The sequence below is a fragment of the Podarcis melisellensis genome (assembly GCF_964234715.1).
Source record: "Podarcis melisellensis genome assembly, chromosome: 12".
NCBI classification, from domain to species: Eukaryota; Metazoa; Chordata; class Lepidosauria; order Squamata; family Lacertidae; genus Podarcis; species Podarcis melisellensis.
Genome location: NC_138544.1, coordinates 26031639 through 26053066, shown reverse-complemented (window position 1 = coordinate 26053066; position 21428 = coordinate 26031639). Strand labels below are relative to the sequence as shown.

Here is a 21428-nt window from a genome sequence, read left to right as displayed (position 1 = left end):
AAGCTGTGTGTGTGCCACAAACATAAAAACACACTGCACAGTGCAAACGTTCTTCAATTAAAGCCTGGTCATCTGGCAACACATTGCATGTAATACTGAGCACCTTGGAGGAAGGCTGTTTATACAAATGTAGCGTAAGTTAGCATAATTCTGTGTTTAATAGTCACTGAAAGCAAAATCTACTGCCCTTATATTCTCTTAGCTCCATGTTTGCATGTGGGTATCTTGATTTTTTTTATTTATTTGAAAATATGCTTTGGTGCTTGGCAGAAATGGTGTAATACTAATGCTCTAATCCTTTTCTTCTTATCCAACGCTGTAGGAGAAGAAAAGATACAAGGAAACTTTTGAGGTGTTGGAAAACGCTCTATCAACATATATAGGAACTACAGTGGGAAACTTGGCCGACAAGTTCGAGAAATTGAAAGAGGCTAGGTATAGTGTACATTTCCCCTCCTCAACTAAAACATTTCCCCCAGCGATGGGTTTCTGCTGTGAATCACAATTTTTAAAAGGTTCTTCTCAAACGACAAAGCTTGATCTAGCATTGTTTGGAGAAGAGCCTCAATCATTTTGTCGTTTAAAAAATGTTTTTTTTTTTAATTTGTCATTTTAATTCAGTAGAACAGTGTTTGGTTGCCAGTAATGGTCAGAGAGTTCAGATTTTAGCTGAGTTTCAGTGACTTTTTCCCTGCCTTTTGAAGTTTAGTCACTGCCTGGAGGCTTTCTTGCCTGAAAAGTGCATACAGCTCAAGGAGGAAGTGAGGAAGAGCATCACTTCCAATGTCCTCCTTGGACAGCTGATGGTTGTCCAAGACTCTTTGTACTTCTGAAATGTTTATCTTCACTGGCATGAAGTTTAGGTGTTAAGTGCACATTGCATCCACAGGTAGCAGTAAAAGCTGAGCAGAGGGGAAGGAATGATGCAGGAGAAAAGCCAGGCCACAGCTTTACAGGGTGCAGCATGTAAGCAGTAAGGCAGGGGTGGGTGAGTTACAGGCAAGGATCCTATTTCTTGCACCCCATGTGCTGTCAGAAATGTATGGCTCAGCCTTCCTGGTAGGTAGATGTTAGGAGCTAGGAAGCTACTTCCTAAAAGCTTGAGCTGTTGCAGTGACTGCTGCCCAAACAGTCAAGGGCATAGCAATGACACCAAGCCATGAAGTGGACAGGCTGGTGTGCACTGACCTCTCTCTAAGTGAGGGAGCAGAGCGCCCACCCCTCTCACCTCTTCGCCCAGGGATCTTGCCTGATGTCCCAGCACCAGATGTAGAAAACAGTTTCAGTTGCATCATAGAAATAAAGCTCCTTGAAGTTCCTTGTTTTGGATAAGTGAAGATAGACAGAGGAAGATGATAGACAGGAGAAGAAGGGCCTTGCATGAGAGGCAGGGCAGAGAGGATCTCCCAGGGGGGTGGGAGGCTGGGAGAAGAGGGGGAAGCTCCCAGTTGAGAGCTGGGATGGTTTATGTTTGTGTGTGTGGAATAAGCGCTATGATACAATTGTGATAGAGGGGTTTGTATTTCCCCCTTTGCTGCTCTTTTCCTTCTCATTCTTGGTTGTTGTTTTTTTAAATTTTCTCTCTTTAGATTAGCTCGGCTTTTATTGTATTTTATGTGGAAAACTTTCAGTAAAAATTGATTTTTTGAAAAAGAAAAGAAATAAAACCCCCAGAAGGAAAAGGAAAGAGAAAGTAGTCAGATAATTATGATAGGAAAGGCAAAAAAAAACACAGGTCCGCTGAAGTCCATTGTGATCTCAGGCAAAATTGCTTCCTAGCCTCATCAACCAGTGGCTAATGCTAAATCGATAGCAATGTGCAGCATGGGATAATGCAGTAAAGAAACACAGTGAGTGAGTGGTCAGGTTGGGAATGCAGTGATCTGGTCCCTGGAGATAGGCCCTACTTTTAATAGGCAGTGGGCCTGTGAGAGGGAGATGTTGCCTCTGGTCACCTTGGATCAGGCATTGCTGCTCCCTCAAAACACCATCTGATTGACTGAAGTAATTCAAAGCTGGCTCCCTCTGCGCTGCCTTCATCTTGATGTGGGACAGAAAGTTTATCCCGATGTAAATGGGGATCCAGGATGTAATGAAGCTACGGAGTACCATGGGCTAAAGACAGAAAAGAAGGGGACCCTTTCCTATTGGTAAAAGTTATACCTGCACTTATCCCCTATGTCAGTGATTTGCCCATAAAATAATAGTTCCAAGCAGATAGTTGTTTGGTCGCATATCAGACGGCAGCATTCTTATAGGTAACAGGCTGCCATATATCAAAATTTTGTGTTTTCTTCTTTACAAGGGTATAAAATCAGACAGTCCAGTCTAACCAGACAGAAGGCATAAGTTATTACCATTTTAATCAAGCTGCATTTTCCATTGTTTTCTGTGCTTTTCCTGATAGTTACACACACAGAGAGGGTGTGTGTGTGTGTGTGTGTGTGTGTGTGTGTATGCATGTATGTATGTATATGTATATATATAAAGTATTCTATTACATATAAAAATGAGAGTACAACTGTTGATAGGGCAGCTTAAATGCTCTATTCATTTTCAAATCTCTTTCACCCAGACAAGTCAGTCTGAATGCTCGTTTTGGAGAAGACCTTTCAGAAGCTATTAAAGTGGTTACCGAAGGATGCCTTGCTGCTCCTCTGTCCTTGGAAAAACTGGAGAAAATTTGGATCGACTATAATGCTTTCCAAGAGGAAATATGTGCATGCAAATGTGTGGTATGTAGAATAGCTTCTGTCCTATTAGCTTTTTTGCTGAGGCATAAACTATAATGATCTCCCATTCCAGGCTTTTTTGTTTATAGTTTTTTTTAAAAAAGACATTTCTGGAATTAACTTGACATGCGACATGTACAGTGATAGGGGATATAATTATGTTAGATCTGAGTTTGCTGAGAGAAGGGGATGCATGGTCTATTATTATAAGAATAACACAAGAATTTTCCCATCCCACACAACCCATTGGGCACAGGGTAGCCAAGCAGGGCTTCTGAGTGCTGGAAATGCAGGAGAAAACTACTGAAAGTCAACTAACAGCTCAGGGCTCCCCCCCTTTTTTTCTCTGTGGGTCATTTCTTGCTTGCAGTACACCTCACATTTTTTCTCCCAAATCCCAAGCCTATAATGTGTTTTTTGTCTGAGAGGGTCATAGAACGTGGCTTGGAAAGGGCCAGATAGCTGAGTGAGAAGTGTTTTGATGAAAGTTTTAAGTAACATAACAACTCTCAAATTAGCCAGGCAGCATGCAGCCAAGGAAAAAATGCCACTTAAAGCTTGGAGACTCTAAGAACTTAGATAAAGCAATCGGACATCCCAAAAGAATGGTAGCTGTTTGTCAACTAGCATACCTTGCACTCCCATCTCTTCCTGCTGCAATGTGACCTGTGCTAGCCTGTATTGTGGGCAGGTAAAAAACCGCAGCACTTGTAGTTCCAGTGATATTGGATTGATGCCACTACCCTCTTAGTGTGTCTGTGAATGCATTTGCAGATCAGGACTTGCTGGAGAGTTTTTCCTCTTGCAGCTGAAGCCCTTCTTTACATTTGGCAGACACACATGCACCAGTAAATGTTGGTGGTGATTCAGTAGTCTTTTCCTTATACACCCTTTGCAAACAAACCTTTGGACCAGCCAGAGGCCAGTCTCACAAGCAGTAGTTTGTGTGGATTGTTCTCTCACTTAACTGGATGAGTTGCAGGTACACTTTCCCATGAATATAATATATTCACTTCACCACCTGAAGCAAAGGACAAGAACGTTAGATTGTAAAAATAATTTCTTTTCTCCCAGCTGTCACAGAGTTTGTTTCTTATGAGTGTGTATCTGTAGCAATCCAGGTGGTAGTAGTTCTGTAGCCCAGATGCTCTTGCCATACAAGTAGGGTCAGTAGGCTGCAAAATGTTTGAGAGCATCAACCAGGACAGTAATCTGAAGCTGCTGTCTTTGCTCTTCATCTGTAGTTAGCAAAGGAAGAGCTCTACTTAAGTCCTTGAGAAACTGTCGGCTTGCTTAAGTATACACTGAAGCCTGACTGCATCTGAGCCTAGTGATTTTTCTAGCTGCCTTCAGTAGCTCTGTAATTGCAGACAGCAACCAGAAAGATGCCTCAGCGCTCCCTTTGCATTTTGGGCTTGGTTTAGTTAGGTGGAGGTAAACTAGAGCATTCTCAGATGGATCCTTCTCTAGAAAACTGAGCTAACAGAAAACACAGTTTCTAAAGTAAAGACTACCTCTTAACCATTGAAAAGAACAATTGGCCTTACCTGTGAAGGGGATACCATGCGCATGTAAGATGCCACAATGATGGCAGATTACTGGCACATGGGATTGGATCGTTTACTACTCCGTAACCTAGCTCCCATAGTTCTTCCTTTTTTTAAAAAAAAAATCCTCTCCCAGGATGCAAATGGCAGCCTCCTGAGGCTAGATGGCATGCAGTTAATTGTGCTTTCTTCTCTAGGTGGCTACTACTGGGATAGTTTGTTCCCTCATGGCTTTGGCATACATACACCAGAATCAGTTTTGAAAACATTGTAATAACTGCTTTCATGGGACGAGGAAGGATAGGGATGTAATTTGTTTCTAGCAAATTCACAATGGGGACAGCCAGTTTTGGTTGTTGATTGCCCAGATGTAGTTTCCCCTGAGTCTGGGAAAGATTGTGCACCTGAACAAAATGCAGCAAGTGTGCTTCCAGAAAGAGACCACTGCTCTTAGATGTTTAGTGTGTACTTTATGGTTCAAATGCAAGATTGTGTAAAAGTTAACTTAATTTTTGCATGATTTGGCTCACCACATACTCAGTAGTCTATTGCCTTGTGAATGAATTAAGAGAGTTTCGGAGGGTTGATTTCTGACCTTGCTTTTCCCTTCAACACAGGACGAAGTGCAGAGCTTGATTCAACGTAGAAACGAAGTGCAGGAGAGCTTGTATTCTACAGTGCAAGAATATATTATGGAAGTGGATGATTTACCTCTTTCAGAGCGCTTGGAAACATTGCAGGTTGGGAACAGAGCTGCATGCATGTCCTATCTGTGCACCATTTTGTTTTTTTAAAGTCTGCCACCTTGTGTCAAAAACAGTGTTATGCTGGTAATGTCCCATACATGGTAACATGATAGGACATCCTATCAAGAACATTTCCTTGCTTCTGAAGGTATATTGATACCACAGTCTGCTGTGTCTGGTGTCCTACTGGAGAGTGGCGGAAGCAGAGGGTGTTATTTATTCCTGTTCCCCAACGCTTAGTCCACAAAAGCTAGAAATATATACATAGAGTAGAACTTCATGTGAAATGTTACATGCTGTTAACCAGTCTAGGTGCTCTTTGAAATAGATGTTTAAGATGAGACAATTGTATGCTTTGTGCCTATCTATAAAATACCTATTTTATAGGGACCACTGACCATTAGGTCCAGTCGCCGTTGACGCTGGGGTTGCAGCGCTCACGTTTCCGTTTACTTTTCCGCCGGAGCGGTATCTATTTATCTACTTGCACTTTGACGTGCTTTCAAACTGCTAGGTTGGCAGGAGCAGGGAGCGAGCAACGGGAGCTCACCCCGTCGCGGGGATTCGAATCCCCGACCTTCTGATCAGCAAGTCCTAGGCTCTGTGGTTTAACCCACAGTGGCACCTGCGTCCCATCTATAAAATATGTAGTGTCTTTTACTCAGCATATTGTAGTCTCTTAAAACATTTCTGCATCCATTTGAGTTGCAGAAAGGTGACTGCCTCTGGCATAGCCGATGAGGGAATTTTTCTCTAGTGCGGTACAGTACAGCAAATGTTATGTTAATCTCTGCCCACGAGGTGGCAGCCTGGAAACACTTTGCTGAGAGCTGCAGCAAACACACATTTTACTGTGTGTCTGACAAGCCTTTATAAAATTCAGCGATAGAATTTTATTCTGTGATAAATCAATGATTTATCAGGTCTGGTGTTCATGACAGTTTGAACCCCAAGACATAGCGGGCAGTTTGCAGCACTCTCAGCAACAACGCCCCCCTGCCAAAAAACCCCGTTGCATCAACTCTTGGAAATGGGCATTTGAAATCACTTTTGTGTTGCAGGATGTATAAAAATATACTTCGGGACAGCAATTTTCACTATTTTTTTCCTTCCTAGGATGTGCCCAAATTTCTCTCCCTTCTGCTTTGTAAAATATGTATTTACCACAGTTCCAAAATTACTCAGTTATTTGTTTTCTTAATTTTTTTAGCAGGGGTCCTTCACTGTTGTCAGGGTTGTGTGTTCAAAGGCAGCATGGTGTCTTTGGGCATCAGATTGGGGATCAGAAATTTGAGCTGTTAGAAATGTTCCATCTCTATCCTTCCTCTCTTGTGGCCATTTTGCTTAGATACTTTGACATGTTTTCACATCTTGGGGACTTGTTCCGGCCTCTTGATTTCAGGACTGTGTTGCATTACATGTGAACCCAGTTTTTCTTCAGGTCTCTTGGTACACTTGGAAGTCCCGGGACAGTTGGGGGGAGAGCACAGACTAAGCTGGTTCCCTCCTCCCCAAGAACCATTAGAGAAATGCTCATATAACAAGGTCCCCAAGGCCCAAGGTGTTTTTGTTTCATTTTATAGCATATAGCTTTCTTTATTCAATATAGTCTTCCCCTCCTTTCAGTCTCCGCTCCCCAATCCTATTGTTCTTTACCTTTATATTCCACAGAAATTGCAGGATTCCTTGGAAGTCGTATATGGTCAGGTTTATGAAGTAGAGAGTTCTGAAGGAGCTTTTGAGAAGTTCGCTGAGTGGAAAAACATTAAGTTGGAGGAATTCAGTAGTGTCAGAAATGCCACAGATGCTTCTCTGCAAAATTTGGTGACCTGTTTCAGCAGGATAATCCAGGTAAAGACAAAGTTACTTTGACTTAAGACAGGCCTTGATTTCACATGGGTGGGAAAAAAGAGAAACACTTTTTGGCTCCTTCCTTATCAATCCTATGCAGTCCCTGACAGATTACCTTGAGGGAACATGACCCTTGGGCAGAAAAACAGCTGCCCACCCTTGTAGTGGGTATAATGTCAGACTAAGATCTGGGAGACCAGGATTCTCATTCCCACTCAACCATGAAACTCACCAGGTGAACTTGGGCCAGCCACCATCTGTCAGCCTAAACTACCTCACAGGGCTATTGAAGGGAAGGTGGGGTAGAAATAATAAAAAAGCAAAGTTCAGATCATGATTTTGGTCCCAACTGCATGTTGTGTTGCTGGAAGGTCTCCATGTATTACTTTATTTTGTAAAAGCTGTGGCTGAGTGACTGCATTTAGCTGCAGAGGGGGGACAATTCGTGGCCCTGCAAGTTTTTCCTTCTATGGTTAATGATATCTCTTGGACAGGGATCTGGATGAAGCCTATATGGTAGGGTGGGGAGGAATATTGGGCTTTTCCTACACTGTGACTTTAACCCAGACCAGATAAGGACCTTTTGTCATTGCTTTTTTGGTGTGGGGGGGTCACATTGGGTGGTTCAAATGTGGAGCTCCAACATAATGTGTAACTTGTCCCTTTGTCATTAGCTACCTAAATTGAGATTTGCTGGCCAATGATTCTGGGGTTTTTTTTGGTAATGGAACATGGGAAGGGTTACTCTCACGAATGGGTACTTGGCCATTTCCCTGTCAGCTATTGTTTTGGCTCTTACTTTGGGCAGATTTTTGTGTTAAAATATGAAACGAAACTGTGTTTATCATTAAGTGGATACACTGTTGGGTTATACTTGGGAAGCTTTCTAGGAACTTGAAAGGTGAAGTGGGAACATAGCATTCGTGTGATGTAGCATACGCATTGGAGCAGCTGATAGAACATTCTTTCATCACTCTGGATTTGATGACTAGGGAAGCTCCTATTACAGTCTTTGCTCCGTAACCTTTGACTGGATGATCCACCTTTATATAATCATCCTTCCAAAAAAAAAATTCTGGGGCAGCTTGTTGCATTCAGTGTGATAATGATTAATGATCACTTCTAAGCCCATATAAGTTCTTTATAGAGCTTTTAAAAAATCCAATACTGTTCCTGCCTGCATGCTCACAATTTAGACTGAGACAAAAGGAAATATAAATGTGGAGGGTAGAGGAAAACAAGCATTGAAGCAGAATATTCTCTTTGGCAGGAAGGGGAGAGAGGCAAGCCTCCTGCAACTGCTGCTTCTCTGGGCGATGGATGGGGTCAGACTGACCTCCCTTTTCCCATTACTTTCTTCCTCTGAGGCAGATATCGCAGTCATCTTTTGTTCCTTGGCTGGTGACAGAGACCGGAGTGTGCTTTCCTTCTGTTCTGCAGCATCAGGACAATTTACAACAAAATCACCAAATATAATCGTTCATGCAGCTTCTACAATCTCATGTTCTTTAGCACTAAGCAACAGTAGAAAGTATGTGTTTCTGTGCAACTGGACGACACACACATTATTAAAATTCACAAATAAAAGTGCTGTTGACTCGAAGTTTTTAGTAAAGAAGCAGGAAACGTATGACTGCCTAAAGCTTTAAAGGGACAGCATCTGACACACCTCTATAGGGAGGGCATTCCACATTTTGGGGGCCATTATTTACTTTGCCAGCACTGTTAATATTTGTATAGATAACTCCTTTTCTCTCTTAACTATTTACCTTCCAAGTTCTTTGACATGACGTCAGGCATACTTTTGAAATCTGAGGATGTAGGTGACAACATGGATGAAGTTCTCAAGAATGCTGAGTTGAACATTTCTCAAGAACTGAACATTTTTCTAACTGTAAGTTAGCTTTCTTCTGTTACAGTACTTTTGTAATGGCTTCGTGTCTTTTGGGTAAAAGCCATGTCTGAAATTTCCAGTGGAATGTTAGAAGCAGGATTTCCTGCAACAAAATTCCTCAGTCCTAGTCAAACACTGAAAGACCATAGTCACAAATCTACCAGCTAATTTAACATGGTGGCCCGTAAGCTAAAATCTCACTTTGAGAGGGGGTGGGAGTTGCGAGTTGCCATCTTTCCTGTGTTTAGTTAACTAGTTTGTCCCTGAATTGAAGCCAGCAGCTTTCTTCTCCCCTTCTGCTTGGGGCCTAAATGGATGGGGGTGGAATTGAATTTGATAGTCACTAACTTCTCCAGACCCATTTTTTCCCTTGTTTCTTGTCTTCCTTGTGGCTGAAGAAGTAGCAAGGTCTTTTTCTCCGTCTGCCCCCGAGGCCATCATGAGGGTTTGAGTAACTTGCTTCAGGGTATGAATGCACTTTGCCATGCTCATCTTCTGAGCCCGGCAGGTGAGGCTGTGACTAATTGTGGGGATGTAATGAGGCAGTGATTTCCACCCTGCCTGGGGTAATCACAGTCATTGCCATTGGGGGCGTGAAGGGGTGACCCCCCCCACGGTGGTGATCCCAGGGTTCCCCGTTAAAGGGGTTATTTGAGGGGAGGCATTGGCCATACGCCAATAGGTTGTCATTGCTCTCCCCTGCGACAGCGGCAAAATGCAGGGTGGGCTCTCTGCTTGAACAGACGTTCTCCAGAGCCAGCCCAATTCCCAATTATTCTGGATAACCCTGATGTTCCCCCGGGGACTGGGAGGGATAAATGCCCAATGCCTAAGCCAAAGTCTCCCTACATCTGAAGTCTTAATAAAGTTGCGGCCAATTTTAATACCATAACATAGTGTCTTGAGTCATTATTCCACCCGGGGGTCGCCTGGGGTTGGGGGGACTCCGCCTGTCCACGCAGTCATTGCCATTTCTGTTCAGCTGCAGTCCAGCTTCCACCGAAATGTATGTTGTTTGTCTTGCAGTCCACTATGGCCAAAACTAAACTGTTTAATTACATAACAAATTTTGACGCATTTCAGTGGAGAGGTGAAGCGTAAGAACCAATGCAGAAAGTAACAATAATTTACATGTTTGCAGACTAAGAAAATAATTATAGTGAGTGCCATGACATTCTCAGACGTCCCTACCCCAGAGTAAGCTGCATAGTGCCCCATTATCTCCAGGAGCCAAGTGCCTTGATCCAGCTAGGGAAGACCACTTAATGCAAGTAGGCTTCCATGCTGTTGTTGCTTGCTGGATCAGCAATTGCAGAAATTAATTGGATTCACATAGTGTTGTTTTATATGGAACATGCATTTGAAAAGCTGCTTAGCTTTGCTCAGCTTTATTTCTTCCTTCTCTGAAAATATTTTTCATGGCTCCATACATAATTTCAAATCAAAAGGTGGTTGGACTTAAAAGCGACTGTTGAGGGGCAGCAGAACATAACATACCCAAAGACAGTAGTAATATACACAAACTCTGAATGTTTTTGACGTGTACTCTACACTTGGTTTTTAATACATTGTTAACTGTTCCAGGTAGAAGAAGCCAAGATAAAAAGCAGCAAACCTCTGATTTACAGTTCAGCCAATGGTTCAATTTGCAGTTCAACTTGTGGTCTTTTTACTGCAGTCCGTTGCAAAACAGGAGTCCAGAATTATTCCTGATTGAATCATTTGACAAACTCACAACACCAGAGCTGCTGAACATTGGTGTGGAGGTTATGTCCCATGGAAATGTCAAACTACATTAATTTAAACTGCTTGGTAGCCTCTACTTATTTTACAAATAAAAACTGATAAGCCTCCCCATTAAGAATAGCCTTCATGCCTATAGGTGTTGAAATCCTCAACCTTCATCTAGCTGCAGGTATGTTATCTGTATGTTTGTCTGATTCCATTTAGGAGCTAGATGAAGCAGATAAAAAAATAATCTTGAACGTGTACAGTGAAGTTATGCAGAAGATCAACCAAGAAAGCAATCTCTTAAGCGTTATATATCACAAGTATCTGGACAGCATCGAGGTCAGTTTGTCATACTTGGTTATTTTTTTGTATTCTCAGAATTAAAGCAGACCACATCTTGAAACTTTAGGAAAGCTTTTTGGTGATACTGTTTTGTCAATGAATTGCCCTACAGCCACTTCAAAAGAAAAATTGGCTTGTAATTATAAAATGACCCATTAATAGATTCCTCTAAACTAGATATTGTTTTATCGCTGCCTAAAACTCAGTTGCTATTTAAGACGTAAAGATGAGTCTAATGTGTGCAAATAGCAATCTTCCTTGAAACTAATTTGAGCAATGAAAACACCGTTCTTTCACTTCCATGGTTTCTTTGTGTTTTTTGTTTTACACTTTAGTTCAAAAAGCAGATAGTGGAGTGGCTGGAGACAAGTCCCAACGTTGACGTTTTGCTACAGATTAAGAAGAGAGTGAAAAAGCTGAAGGCTCAGCTGAGGTGGAAGCTGGTTGAAAAAAACAACTTGGAAGAAGTATGGAAATAAGTGCTGTTTTTAAAAGGCTTTTCTGAAAGATAGAACTAGCGGATGAGGGAGAACATTCTGCCCCTACTGTCCATTAGGAAAAAAAATGGATGGAGTATGTGGGAAAAGCTGGTACTATCTGGCATTTGAGAAATCTCATTTTTTAGCGAAGATGTAATTTATTCACCTAAAACTTAAGGCAAATAAAATCCGAAGGAAAAGTAGATTAAAACTATGTAGATCAGACAGTGTTTCTCTCATTGCAGAGTGGGTGGGATGTCAGCAGTGAGCTTGTGCGATAATGGGCCTATAAAACAACGGGATATCAGATTTTCCTTCTGTGGGTATGTGCGCTTGCGCACTATACTGATTTCACACTATCCTAGCATGTGCTCTCCTCAGGATATCAATGGCTGCTAGTGATGATGGAGCACATACTGCTTCCATGACCAGAGGCACTATGCCTTTCGATGTTTGGAAGGCTGCCTGCATCCCTTCCGAGCTTTTTGGGTGTTATGATCTGCAGAAGGCACCCTCTTGGGAGTTTTCAGGAATGGCTTCCTGTGTGAGGGGTTTCTCTATGGCAGTACCTGCGTTACGGAGCTCTTCACCCACAGAACTGTCTCCAGATACTTTATTGTACAGCTTTTGCTGTAGGCTGAAGATGCAAGTCTTTACCCTGGCCTTTGACAGTTAAGGTGTTTTGCTTGTGGGAGCAAAACCTCTTTCACAGAGTTTATAAATTTGTCTAGTCCTTTTAAAATCTAGTGGTAAATCTAGAGAGTCCAGTGGAAGGGAAGCAGTTCCTCACATTTAAGAAACGCAAGCTTGGAACAACAAAAGCACATTTAACAATTTTCAGTTCTCTAATGAGTTCACATTGAAAAGTAGTCTTGGTCTCATCTCAGTTGCAGCAGTATAGGCATCTAAGGCCTCTTTCTGGTGCCATTCTTATATATACTATATTGAGTGTACTATAACAAGAAGGTGACACTTCCGTCCTGTCCATGTGTGTGTGTGTGTGTGTGGTGTTGTGTTGCATGTTGTATGTGTGTTGGGCACTGGCACAGAAGTTGCAGCTTACTTTGTTAGGGACAAGTAGCCTTTCAATTAAACAACAGCAGTAATCCAAACCCAGGACAACTTTTTGGGATGTTTTATATCAGGGTGGCCAACTCATTCTGAGAAGTCAGATTCTCCCTCCCCAGCTTTCAGTAGCTTGGCTCTCAAGCTGAACTCAGTGAGCTGTTTCTTTCCTGGCCAACTGAAGAAATGGCTGATAGTTTTGTGAATTAGCCCAGGCATATGAAAACATTTATTAATCCTCATGAATAAGTTGTTATTTCTGAGAAGACATTGGTGACAGTTCGGCCAAAGAATTGAGTCCCGGTGCCCTTCCCAACTGTGGCATTTTAATTTTGTCTTCACACCACTTTCAAGGAGTAAGAAAGGGTATTAACCTAACAGATGGAAGGCAAGAAAGTACATCCAATAAATCTGGTGGCTCAGGCCTAGAATGTGTTACTGAAAACCAGTAGTTATTCTCAATGTATACTAAGATGGTTACCTGATTCAATAATACCTTAATTGTCTGAGGTGATGATTTTACATTTCTACCTTTTAGTCTGATGATGACAGCGAGCCCAAAATGGCAAAAATAAAAGAAGAAATAAATGGACTAAGAAATAATGTATTTGAGGAAATATACAAGGAACAAGAAGAATACGTAAGTGTTCAATTGCATAAGCACCATTGAAACAAGTAATTACATTGAATAAACTTTTGATTTTTCAGAATGAATTGCATATATTCTTACTGAGTAGGATGAAGAGGATGATCATTTCTGAATCTAGTGAAGGCATGTTTATGCACGCAACTTGTAAATTTAAAAAGCTATCACGAGTGGAGAAATGGTTATAAACTTCTCTTATCAAAAACTAAGGGCATGTCCCTTTTATGGCTTACTCTGGCTTCAGTGCGTTCTCATCCCTGTTCTTTGAATCCATGTACACATGATGTTACCTACAACCCACAGGTTATCTTGTAGTTTCTACTGAAATGCTGTGTTTTGATGTGGTTTTCCCTGGGTCAGCTTCACTCCCTCGTGACTATGCCGTGCATGGCAAATCCCATACAGTTGGACCTTGGAAGTCGAACGGAATCCGTTGGACTTCCAAAACGTTTGGAAACCAAAGTGCGGCTTCTGGTTGGCTTCAGGAAGCTCCTGCAGCCAATTGGAAGCTGCGCCAGACGTTTGGCTTCTAAAGAATGTTCGCAAACCGGAACACTCACTTCCAGGTTTGTGGAGTTTGGGAGCCAAAACATTCAAGTACCAAGGCGTTCGGAATCCAAGGAACGACACTACTGTGGAAAGGTGGGGCGGGGGGAGGGAGATGTGTTGTGCAGAAGAAACAAAAACTGAACTGTCTCCAGGCAGCAGCTGAGGAGGATAACAGGTGTAGAGTGCTGCAAAGAGGCAAAGAACCAAGGAGTGCAGAGATTGTCCCAACAATTCAGAGCCCAGAATGCACAAGCACCCCCCCCCATGCCTCTCATACTACTCCCCACCCCCGGTGTATCAGTTGCACGATTTGCCTCTCACCCGGGGGGAGGATTGCTGGCTTATAAAGAAGGTGGCTGGAGGCAGGATAGAGGGGTGTGTAAAATGCAGAGCTAGAAATGCCAACAAGTCAACTCTGGTGTGTTCCCTTGGACTTTTAGTCTCTTACTCAGGAGTAAATCAAATGGCTGAAAATGGCAAGCACAGGAAGATGATTCGGGGGGGGGCACAGTGAGTGGAGGGCCTTTACTTTGTGTTCAATGGAGTAGCTGTGTCTTCTGTATCATAAAGTGTATGACTTCTGCATTGGGGAACGAGTATAAATCCAGCAGTACCATGTGAAGAGGAATCTAATTACGTACTGATGCTTATCTGTGAATCACTTCTTCATTTGCAAATTCGCTACTTGCGTGCCACAGGTTAATCTAGTTCCCAACATATCGCTGTGTTCTGTTTTCATGCTGAGATGGGTATTGTAGAAATTTATCTTTTAATTTAGGAGAAGCTCAATCACTTGGTACAGAAATGGTTCCCTGAGCTCCCACTTCTTCATCCTGAAGCAGGAATTCTACAATATATGGTAAGAAATATATGGTAAGGGTTGTTTTGTTCTGGCATTTCTGGAGAGAAAGATCTGAGGAAACTCCTAGTGGATATCGGTAAGGAATTACCAGCTCAGTGCCTGGGGGTGCCTGGTTGTTGGCATTTGTGTATTGTTCTGGATTGGTGGGAGTGGAGAAGCTTTTCTGAATGTAGGGCAGGTACTCAAGTATTCTTTGTGTGGGAGAGAGGAGGAATGTATGGATGTGTGGTCTCTGAAAAAAGGGAGAGATGTAGATGAGGGATAGAAATGGAGAGGTGGATGTGTTGCTGTTTATATGTGAAGCATATGAGACATCTGAACACAAAAGAGAGTGCAGTGTGGCCCACCTCTATTATTTTATTTATTTTTTGCTACTGGGAAATTCCTCCTGCTGTTGACTGTAACAGCATCGTTTGGGTGTGTGCGGGGAATAACTATTATGTGATCTCTGCAATCATGACCAGTAGGACATAGCTTACTTGCCATGCTAAATATTGAGGGTGGAGGCCAAGAGAGGAAACAGCAATGGTTTTACACCCCCTCAATTTGCATTAGGTCATGTCCCTCATGGCAGTCATTTTGTTATAAATTTGAGGCACAGAATGTGCCTGCTGGTTCACAAAAGGTTGTTGACACCTGTTCTAGGTTATGATTGTTAAGTTCTGAATTATTTTTTATATATTAGCCATCTGCCAGGCCTGCCATTCCTTGTGACCAGGCCGTTCTCAGGGTGCTTCTTATCCTTTATCCATTAGTTCTTCTCAAAAAAATTGCCTGATGGTTCTGTTGCTGTTCATCGTCACCTTGTTTTGCTGGCAGTAAAGCCAATAATGTGATTTCCTGTTAGACCAAAAGGGTAAAATGGCAGGTCTTGTTTACCCTGTTTTAAGATCACAGCAGCTTCCGGGTGGAAGAGAAAGGGTACCATTGTGCTAAGATCTTCACATCTTGTTTTTTAAAAATAACACAATTGGGATGGCGGGGGGAGGGATACTTAGACGTGCTGTCAACTTGGCAGAGAAACGCAGCAGCCCAAAATAGGAAGTGGTTTCTGCACATTCATGAGAGCCTTAGTTTGTACTGTAAATGAAAAGACAAACAGCCCCCAACCCCCCCTCTCTGCCCCTGCCACTACTGCATGACAAGAACCTAGGCTCAGTGGTTTTCAAGACCAGTGGAATTATGGTGTTAGCTGACAGGAAAGAAAAGGAGGGCATTGGCCTGTTTTGACCAAGAACAGCTTATAGTATACAGTGGATACCCATTTAGTGTACCCAACAGGATTGAGGGGAATGCCACCCTTTACGAAGTCAAAAGCTCACTTCTATGTGGAGAAACCCCTTTTCTCCTCTCTGGAAACCTTCCCTCTTGCTTCAAACCTGAGCCCTTTATAGCACAACAAGGAAAGTTTCGCGAGGGTTGGGAAATAAAGAGATATGGCTACCTTTCCCCCTAAACAATGCTGCAAGATTCCTGCTCCAAGATGGTTGTGGAGCCTTGTGCAGGAGTGCTCCAGTTAGAGTCCGAGGATACAGGTCCCTCACCTTGTTTATTACCTATAGATAATGTGGCTCTATTCTGTGATCTACACATATTTATATTTTGTGCAGTGTTGGGATTTATAAGATGATTGGCAAATCCTGTTTGTTTAGAACTCAGGGGGACTTCTGACAGTCAGTTTGGAGCGTGATCTTCTAGATGCCGAACCAATGAGAGAACTGAGCACCAAACGTCCTCTGGTTTGCTCAGAAGTTCAAGGGCAGAAGGTTCTCTTAAAGGTATACTTTCAAGTTCACTTTATAAAAAGCTAGTAATAAGAGGCAAGTCATTGACTAAACTGGAAAGCTTTCAGGTTTTGAGATATCATTATTAAACATCTGGGTGCTTGTTGGTCCTCTGCTAAGCCGAAAAAACACATTTCAGGTCTCTAGAATGTCATTTTGTGCCTGAGCAGCTAAGCACTTGGGGATTTTTGGAGCCTTGATCTTTGAGTTTGAAGAAATCAGCCTTTTAAGTCTAGTTTATGGAGAGTTAGGCTTAGTTGCAACCAACCTATTAGAAACCTCATTTTCATACAACTTAGGAACTTTTTGGGATTGGGGAGGAAAGTCTCAGTTCTTAGTTTCATATACAGAAGATATATATATATATCTGAATTACAGCAAGTCCTTCTGGACAGATAAAAATCCTTTCCAGTCCTATTATTTTAACTGGTTCCTAGGTTTGCCTGGCGCCATCACTGTGAAATGGGATGAACATAACACTAATCTCAGTTGGTATTTGTCTTGGATTTGAATGGATTTGATGTAGGTGCCATTATTGTTTTAAACTGTTTGTGTATTTATACTTGTTTTTATATATGCATGTTATATTGTAATTTGCTTCGTGATGTCTCTTGGGAAGTGATTCACAAATAAAAGAACTAAGTAAAATAAATCACAAAGCAGAATACAATAGATGCTACAAGGAAATTGCAGCCGTCTTGATATTTTATAGCCCCACAGCTTTTAACGTTCACAAAATAAGAAGTAGGTATATGCATTGCATCTCAAATGCAGTGTACAAGTTGTTCGTACACTTTTTAGGGACTTTTTAAAATGAGAAAAATATTATTTCAAAGTATACCTATCCAATTCATAGCCAACTTTTTTTTAACCACCTTAGGGATATGCTGTGGATATGAATACTGAAGCCGAAGTGATAGAAAGAGCAGCAAAGTATCACAGACTCTGGAGAGAACTGAAGGAAGAATCTGGTTTGATGCAGCTGATGTTTCTATTTTTATGCAAGGCAAGTTATAAACTGTCCATGCAGTCATTTTTTAAAAAAGAAATCTTCTAACCTAATACTTTTAATCAGTAAGCCTTTCTATGATGAATAAAGGTACATATATACTTTGAGATTGATTGATTGCAGTATGTGTTAAGTAATTGTAGAAATGTTGCAGTAATTTGATATATGATATACACATACATATTACTTTTTGTGTCCATTAAGTCTGATCCTCTGGCATACCTGATGGTCCCATATTATGCTGAAGCAAGCCTGGGCATATTGCAGACTACCGCACCTTTAACTCCAGAAGTAAGTAATGTGATCGGGTGGGAGTAGGGTGGAGAGAGAGAAAGAAAACCCCCCTATTCATTAAGATGCTGATTAACTCAATTCTTACTATAAACTGTTCCATTATGGTATGCGGTGAATCCAGCTTTTCAAAACCAGGGCATTTAGTGCTTCATTTTTTGCTTCAATGCTCTGTTTGTCCTCCCACCCCCGTTTCTTTCAAAAAACAACATACTTATTTGCCATATTTTAATATACTGTATATTAAGTGATGGACCCGGGTGGCGCTGTGGTCTAAACCACTGAGCCTAGGGCTTGCTGATCAGAAGGTCAGCGGTTCGAATCCCCGCGACAGAGTGAGCTCCCGTTGCTTGGTCCCAGCTCCTGCCCACCTAGCAGTTCGAAAGCACGTCAAAGTGCAAGTAGATAAATAGGTACCGCTCCAGCCGGAAGGTAAACGGCGTTTCGGTGTGCTGCTCTGGTTTGCCAGAAGCATCTTAGTCATGCTGGCCACATGACCCGGAAGCTGTATGCTGGCTCCCTTGGCCAGTAAAGCTAGATGAACGCTGCAACTCCAGAGTCGTCCATGACTGGACCTAACGATCAGGGGTCCCCTTTACCTTTTATATTAAGTGACAGTCTGATTCCGGTTGCAGTACAGTTTACTACAGGAGACTCTGGTTAAAATGTCACCTCTTCTCTATAATTTGTTAATGAGTTCTACAAACAAATTGGTATCGGAAAAAATGAAATGAATTGCTATAGTCCTGGTACAGCAAAGATTTATAACATAAATGTAACACCAAGGATCCAAATGCATAAAACCCTTTGCATTTTGGCCAAAAGGTCCCATTCAGTGGTCTGCCCCCATGTACCTATGCTTCATTTTTGTTGTCGTGGGCTTTGCTGCATGCTCCCTAATGTTTTTCAGACCATTCTGAATTTAGCAGTTGCTTAAAACAATTGTAGGCAAGACATTTTTCCTCAATCTGGAGTAACTCATTTATTGAAGATTAATCCTGACTTACAGCCACATTGCAAGGAGTTTCATAAGTGGCTTTGTACCCTACTTCCAGTGGAGTTTGTGTCTGAAAGACTAATGGGACTCTTGAGGTTCATCTCTTATGATTTTTAACTAGGAAACTTTGAAGGTGATGAAAGGAGTAGCTCGTGGTCTGCATACGCTGCACAAAGCTGGTATAATCCACGGATCCCTGCATAAAAACAACGTCTTTGCTATAAACCGAGAGCAAGGAATTGTTGGAGACTTCGACTTCACCAAATCAGTGGTAAAGAAGCTATCCTTTAAATATAAACAAATGAACTTCTTCCTTGTTGTTAATTAATTCAGTTCCTCTGCTTTTGAGCACATGCAAAATCCAATGGTTTTCCTATTGGATTTTCTTGGGGGGGGGCCAAATCTTAAAACATGTAAACAAAAAATGAAGTGTAAATGTGTGTGTGTGTGTGGTGCTGGAGGCAATTGACTCTGACCTGTCCTCTAGAATGCTGCTACCAGAATCTCCCTCTCTTCTTGCATTCCTAGAAGAGTTAAATGTGCAGCTTCTATAACACACTTGTTTGGTAACGTGAGCTGGCCTGAGGAAGATGCACAGGCATTTCTCATAAAACACAGCAAACACAACAGTTTGCAGACTAAAACTGCTGTGCAAATAGCAGTTTGCAGACTAAAAACAAAAACATCAGTGATAGCTGGTCGGGATTGAAACTCAAGTTCGAAAGGCCTGTCTGAGTAATGCAGTTTTTAGAAGGTGTCTAAAAACAAGCAGCGATGACTCCTGCTGAACCCACATTGGCAAGGAGTTCCACAGGGTTAGGGCCAGCCACACACTCATTAAAGTGCCAGTAGCCCTCCACTTAGCAGAGCTTTGGCTCTCTCTGGTAGAGAATGGAGGAAAGAGGTGCTAAACGCATACCATGTTAAACACAGAACACGACTAGAGGGTATGCATTATACAGACACATACCCTTTCTCCTGGTGTCAGAGAGAGTTAGTGGCATATGTGTGTTCAGTGCCCAAAGTGCCACTGCACTGAGAATGGAAAGGTGGCTATTGCAATAGATGCATTGCTTCCTCTCTCAATTCAGGAGGTAGGATGATTTTCAGGCCTGTTGCCTAGGCTAGCATAGATCATCTGTTTTATAGGCAGCGTTCAATTGTAATTCCAAGCTGTGGCGTTTTAATTTTTAGAGTCAGCGTGCTTCAATGAACTCTGTGCTCCTGAATGGCTTGAACTTAATTTCTCCTGAAGTAAGGCAGGGACAACCACCTTCTCCCGCTTCAGATATGTATGCTTTTGGTTGCCTCCTTTACTGGGTATGTAGCTCTTCATTTATAAATGCAAAGGCTTTGTAATGTAATGCAGGCTGAATTATTGTGTTCCCTAAAGTTGCAAGCGAAGCTGTGAGCAGAATTGCCATAACTGCTCAAGTGTGAAAGTAGATCTACATTTATTAGTCTTTGTTTTGTCCCTTCGATCATCTACAGATTTTAGCCAGGGGCTCTCGTTTTTCCCCATTTTGCTTTCTTAAAGAGGTTGTCAGATTGTTCTCTGAATTTGGGAATGGATATGAATATGAAGTGTGATCAGCTTTATGCGAGCAACAGAATGAAATAGTAAAATAGGCTGTGCCTTTTCATACTGTAGGGGATGAATATTTCATCTTTGAATGCTGCCCCTTATCAAGGCCCCATCTACACTAAACATTTAAAGCAGTATTATATACCATTTTAATCAGTCATGCCTTCCACCTTTGAGTTCACCATTAGTATATAGGGATTCACTAAGAAATCTAGACTTTATGTGAAATATAATTGATGTTGCAGATTACATATTTTACTTATTTGAGACAATAGTCAAATGTACAGTGGACCCTCCGGATATGAGCTTAATTCATTCCAGGGGTCCTTACATACCCCAAAAAGTCCGCATCTAGAGGTGCTGTTTCTGCGCATGTGCGTAGTGTGATAGAACACTTTTGCGCATGTGTGCAGCACACTTGTGTGCATGCATGCATGGTGAAACCCGGGAGTGTACACTTCCGGTTTTGCCGCGTTTGCAACCCAAAAGTTACATTACCTGAAGGTAACGTAACCCGAGGGTCCACTGTATATCTGGTTTTGTGCAGCGATTATTTTTGTCAAGGACGCATAAATTTTAGGTCAGCAGAATAAATATAGCACAAAGAACTGTAATGGGCTGTTTAAATATACAGTGAACTGTTCTTTGCTTACCTTTTTTTGTCCCTCTTTAAGCTGGAAGTGACTGTCGGAATAGAATGGGCTAACATAATTTGGTTTTCTAGAATTGATGTTTGAGCTAATTTTGTCATCTTTTAAAATTTATAGCTGGTTCTTGGAAAACAGGAGTTTAAAATAAAGAGAGATGGAACTCCTGAAGTGGATGGCCACTATATGGTATGTTTGTTTTCTTACCTACACAAACTATTTCAAATAATAGTGCAGAATTGCCTAAATCATTTCGTTTAGTTAATACTAAATGATGCATCTGGGTGCAAGATCAAAGTGCAACAAAGAAGAAGGAATGTGGTCCCTGATCGTCAAGAAAATGGAAGCGTATCATCTGGAAAGTATTATGAATGGTAGGCAAGTGTAATTAATGGTAAAGTAAGGCTAAGTAATCTGAATATCAGACATGCTCAGGGAAAATGAAATTGATGCCTGTGCAAACAGGAATGTTTTTAATTTTCCTCTGAAAGTGAATACTGAGGACTCAACTCACTAAGGGAGGGCATTCCACAAATAGGGGACCACCACTGAGAAGGCCCCGTCATGGGTCACTGTCAACTGGGCAACCCTCAGTGTAATTATAGTAGTAATCTCTGCTGCTGTATCTTGAAGGTGGTAAGGATTACTAAGCACTTCGCTTTCTAACAGTA

The 21428-nt window shown here is 41.8% G+C and overlaps 1 protein-coding gene and 1 long non-coding RNA gene across 8 annotated transcripts in view; one reads left to right on the top strand and one right to left on the bottom strand.

The window, feature by feature from the left end:
- LOC309353902 overlaps positions 1–21428 on the bottom strand; it is a 124502-nt gene that overhangs the window by 22122 nt on the left and 80952 nt on the right. The gene's annotated exons all lie outside the window — the stretch shown is intronic.
- The window catches only part of STK31 (serine/threonine kinase 31), a 32656-nt gene that overhangs the window by 9774 nt on the left and 1454 nt on the right, over positions 1–21428 (top strand). For all 7 annotated transcript variants that reach the window (XM_081883180.1, XM_081883179.1, XM_081883177.1 and 4 more), the window contains 15 exons: positions 323–435; positions 2576–2735; positions 4897–5019; positions 6697–6876; positions 8654–8770; positions 10721–10840; positions 11179–11310; positions 12926–13027; positions 14361–14441; positions 16097–16222; positions 17109–17234; positions 17442–17528; positions 18647–18796; positions 19720–19845; positions 20878–20946. In XM_081883180.1, coding sequence (XP_081739306.1) covers positions 323–435; positions 2576–2735; positions 4897–5019; positions 6697–6876; positions 8654–8770; positions 10721–10840; positions 11179–11310; positions 12926–13027; positions 14361–14441; positions 16097–16222; positions 17109–17234; positions 17442–17528; positions 18647–18796; positions 19720–19845; positions 20878–20946 — 1812 coding nt within the window. The remainder of the gene's footprint in view (positions 1–322; positions 436–2575; positions 2736–4896; positions 5020–6696; positions 6877–8653; positions 8771–10720; positions 10841–11178; positions 11311–12925; positions 13028–14360; positions 14442–16096; positions 16223–17108; positions 17235–17441; positions 17529–18646; positions 18797–19719; positions 19846–20877; positions 20947–21428) is intronic.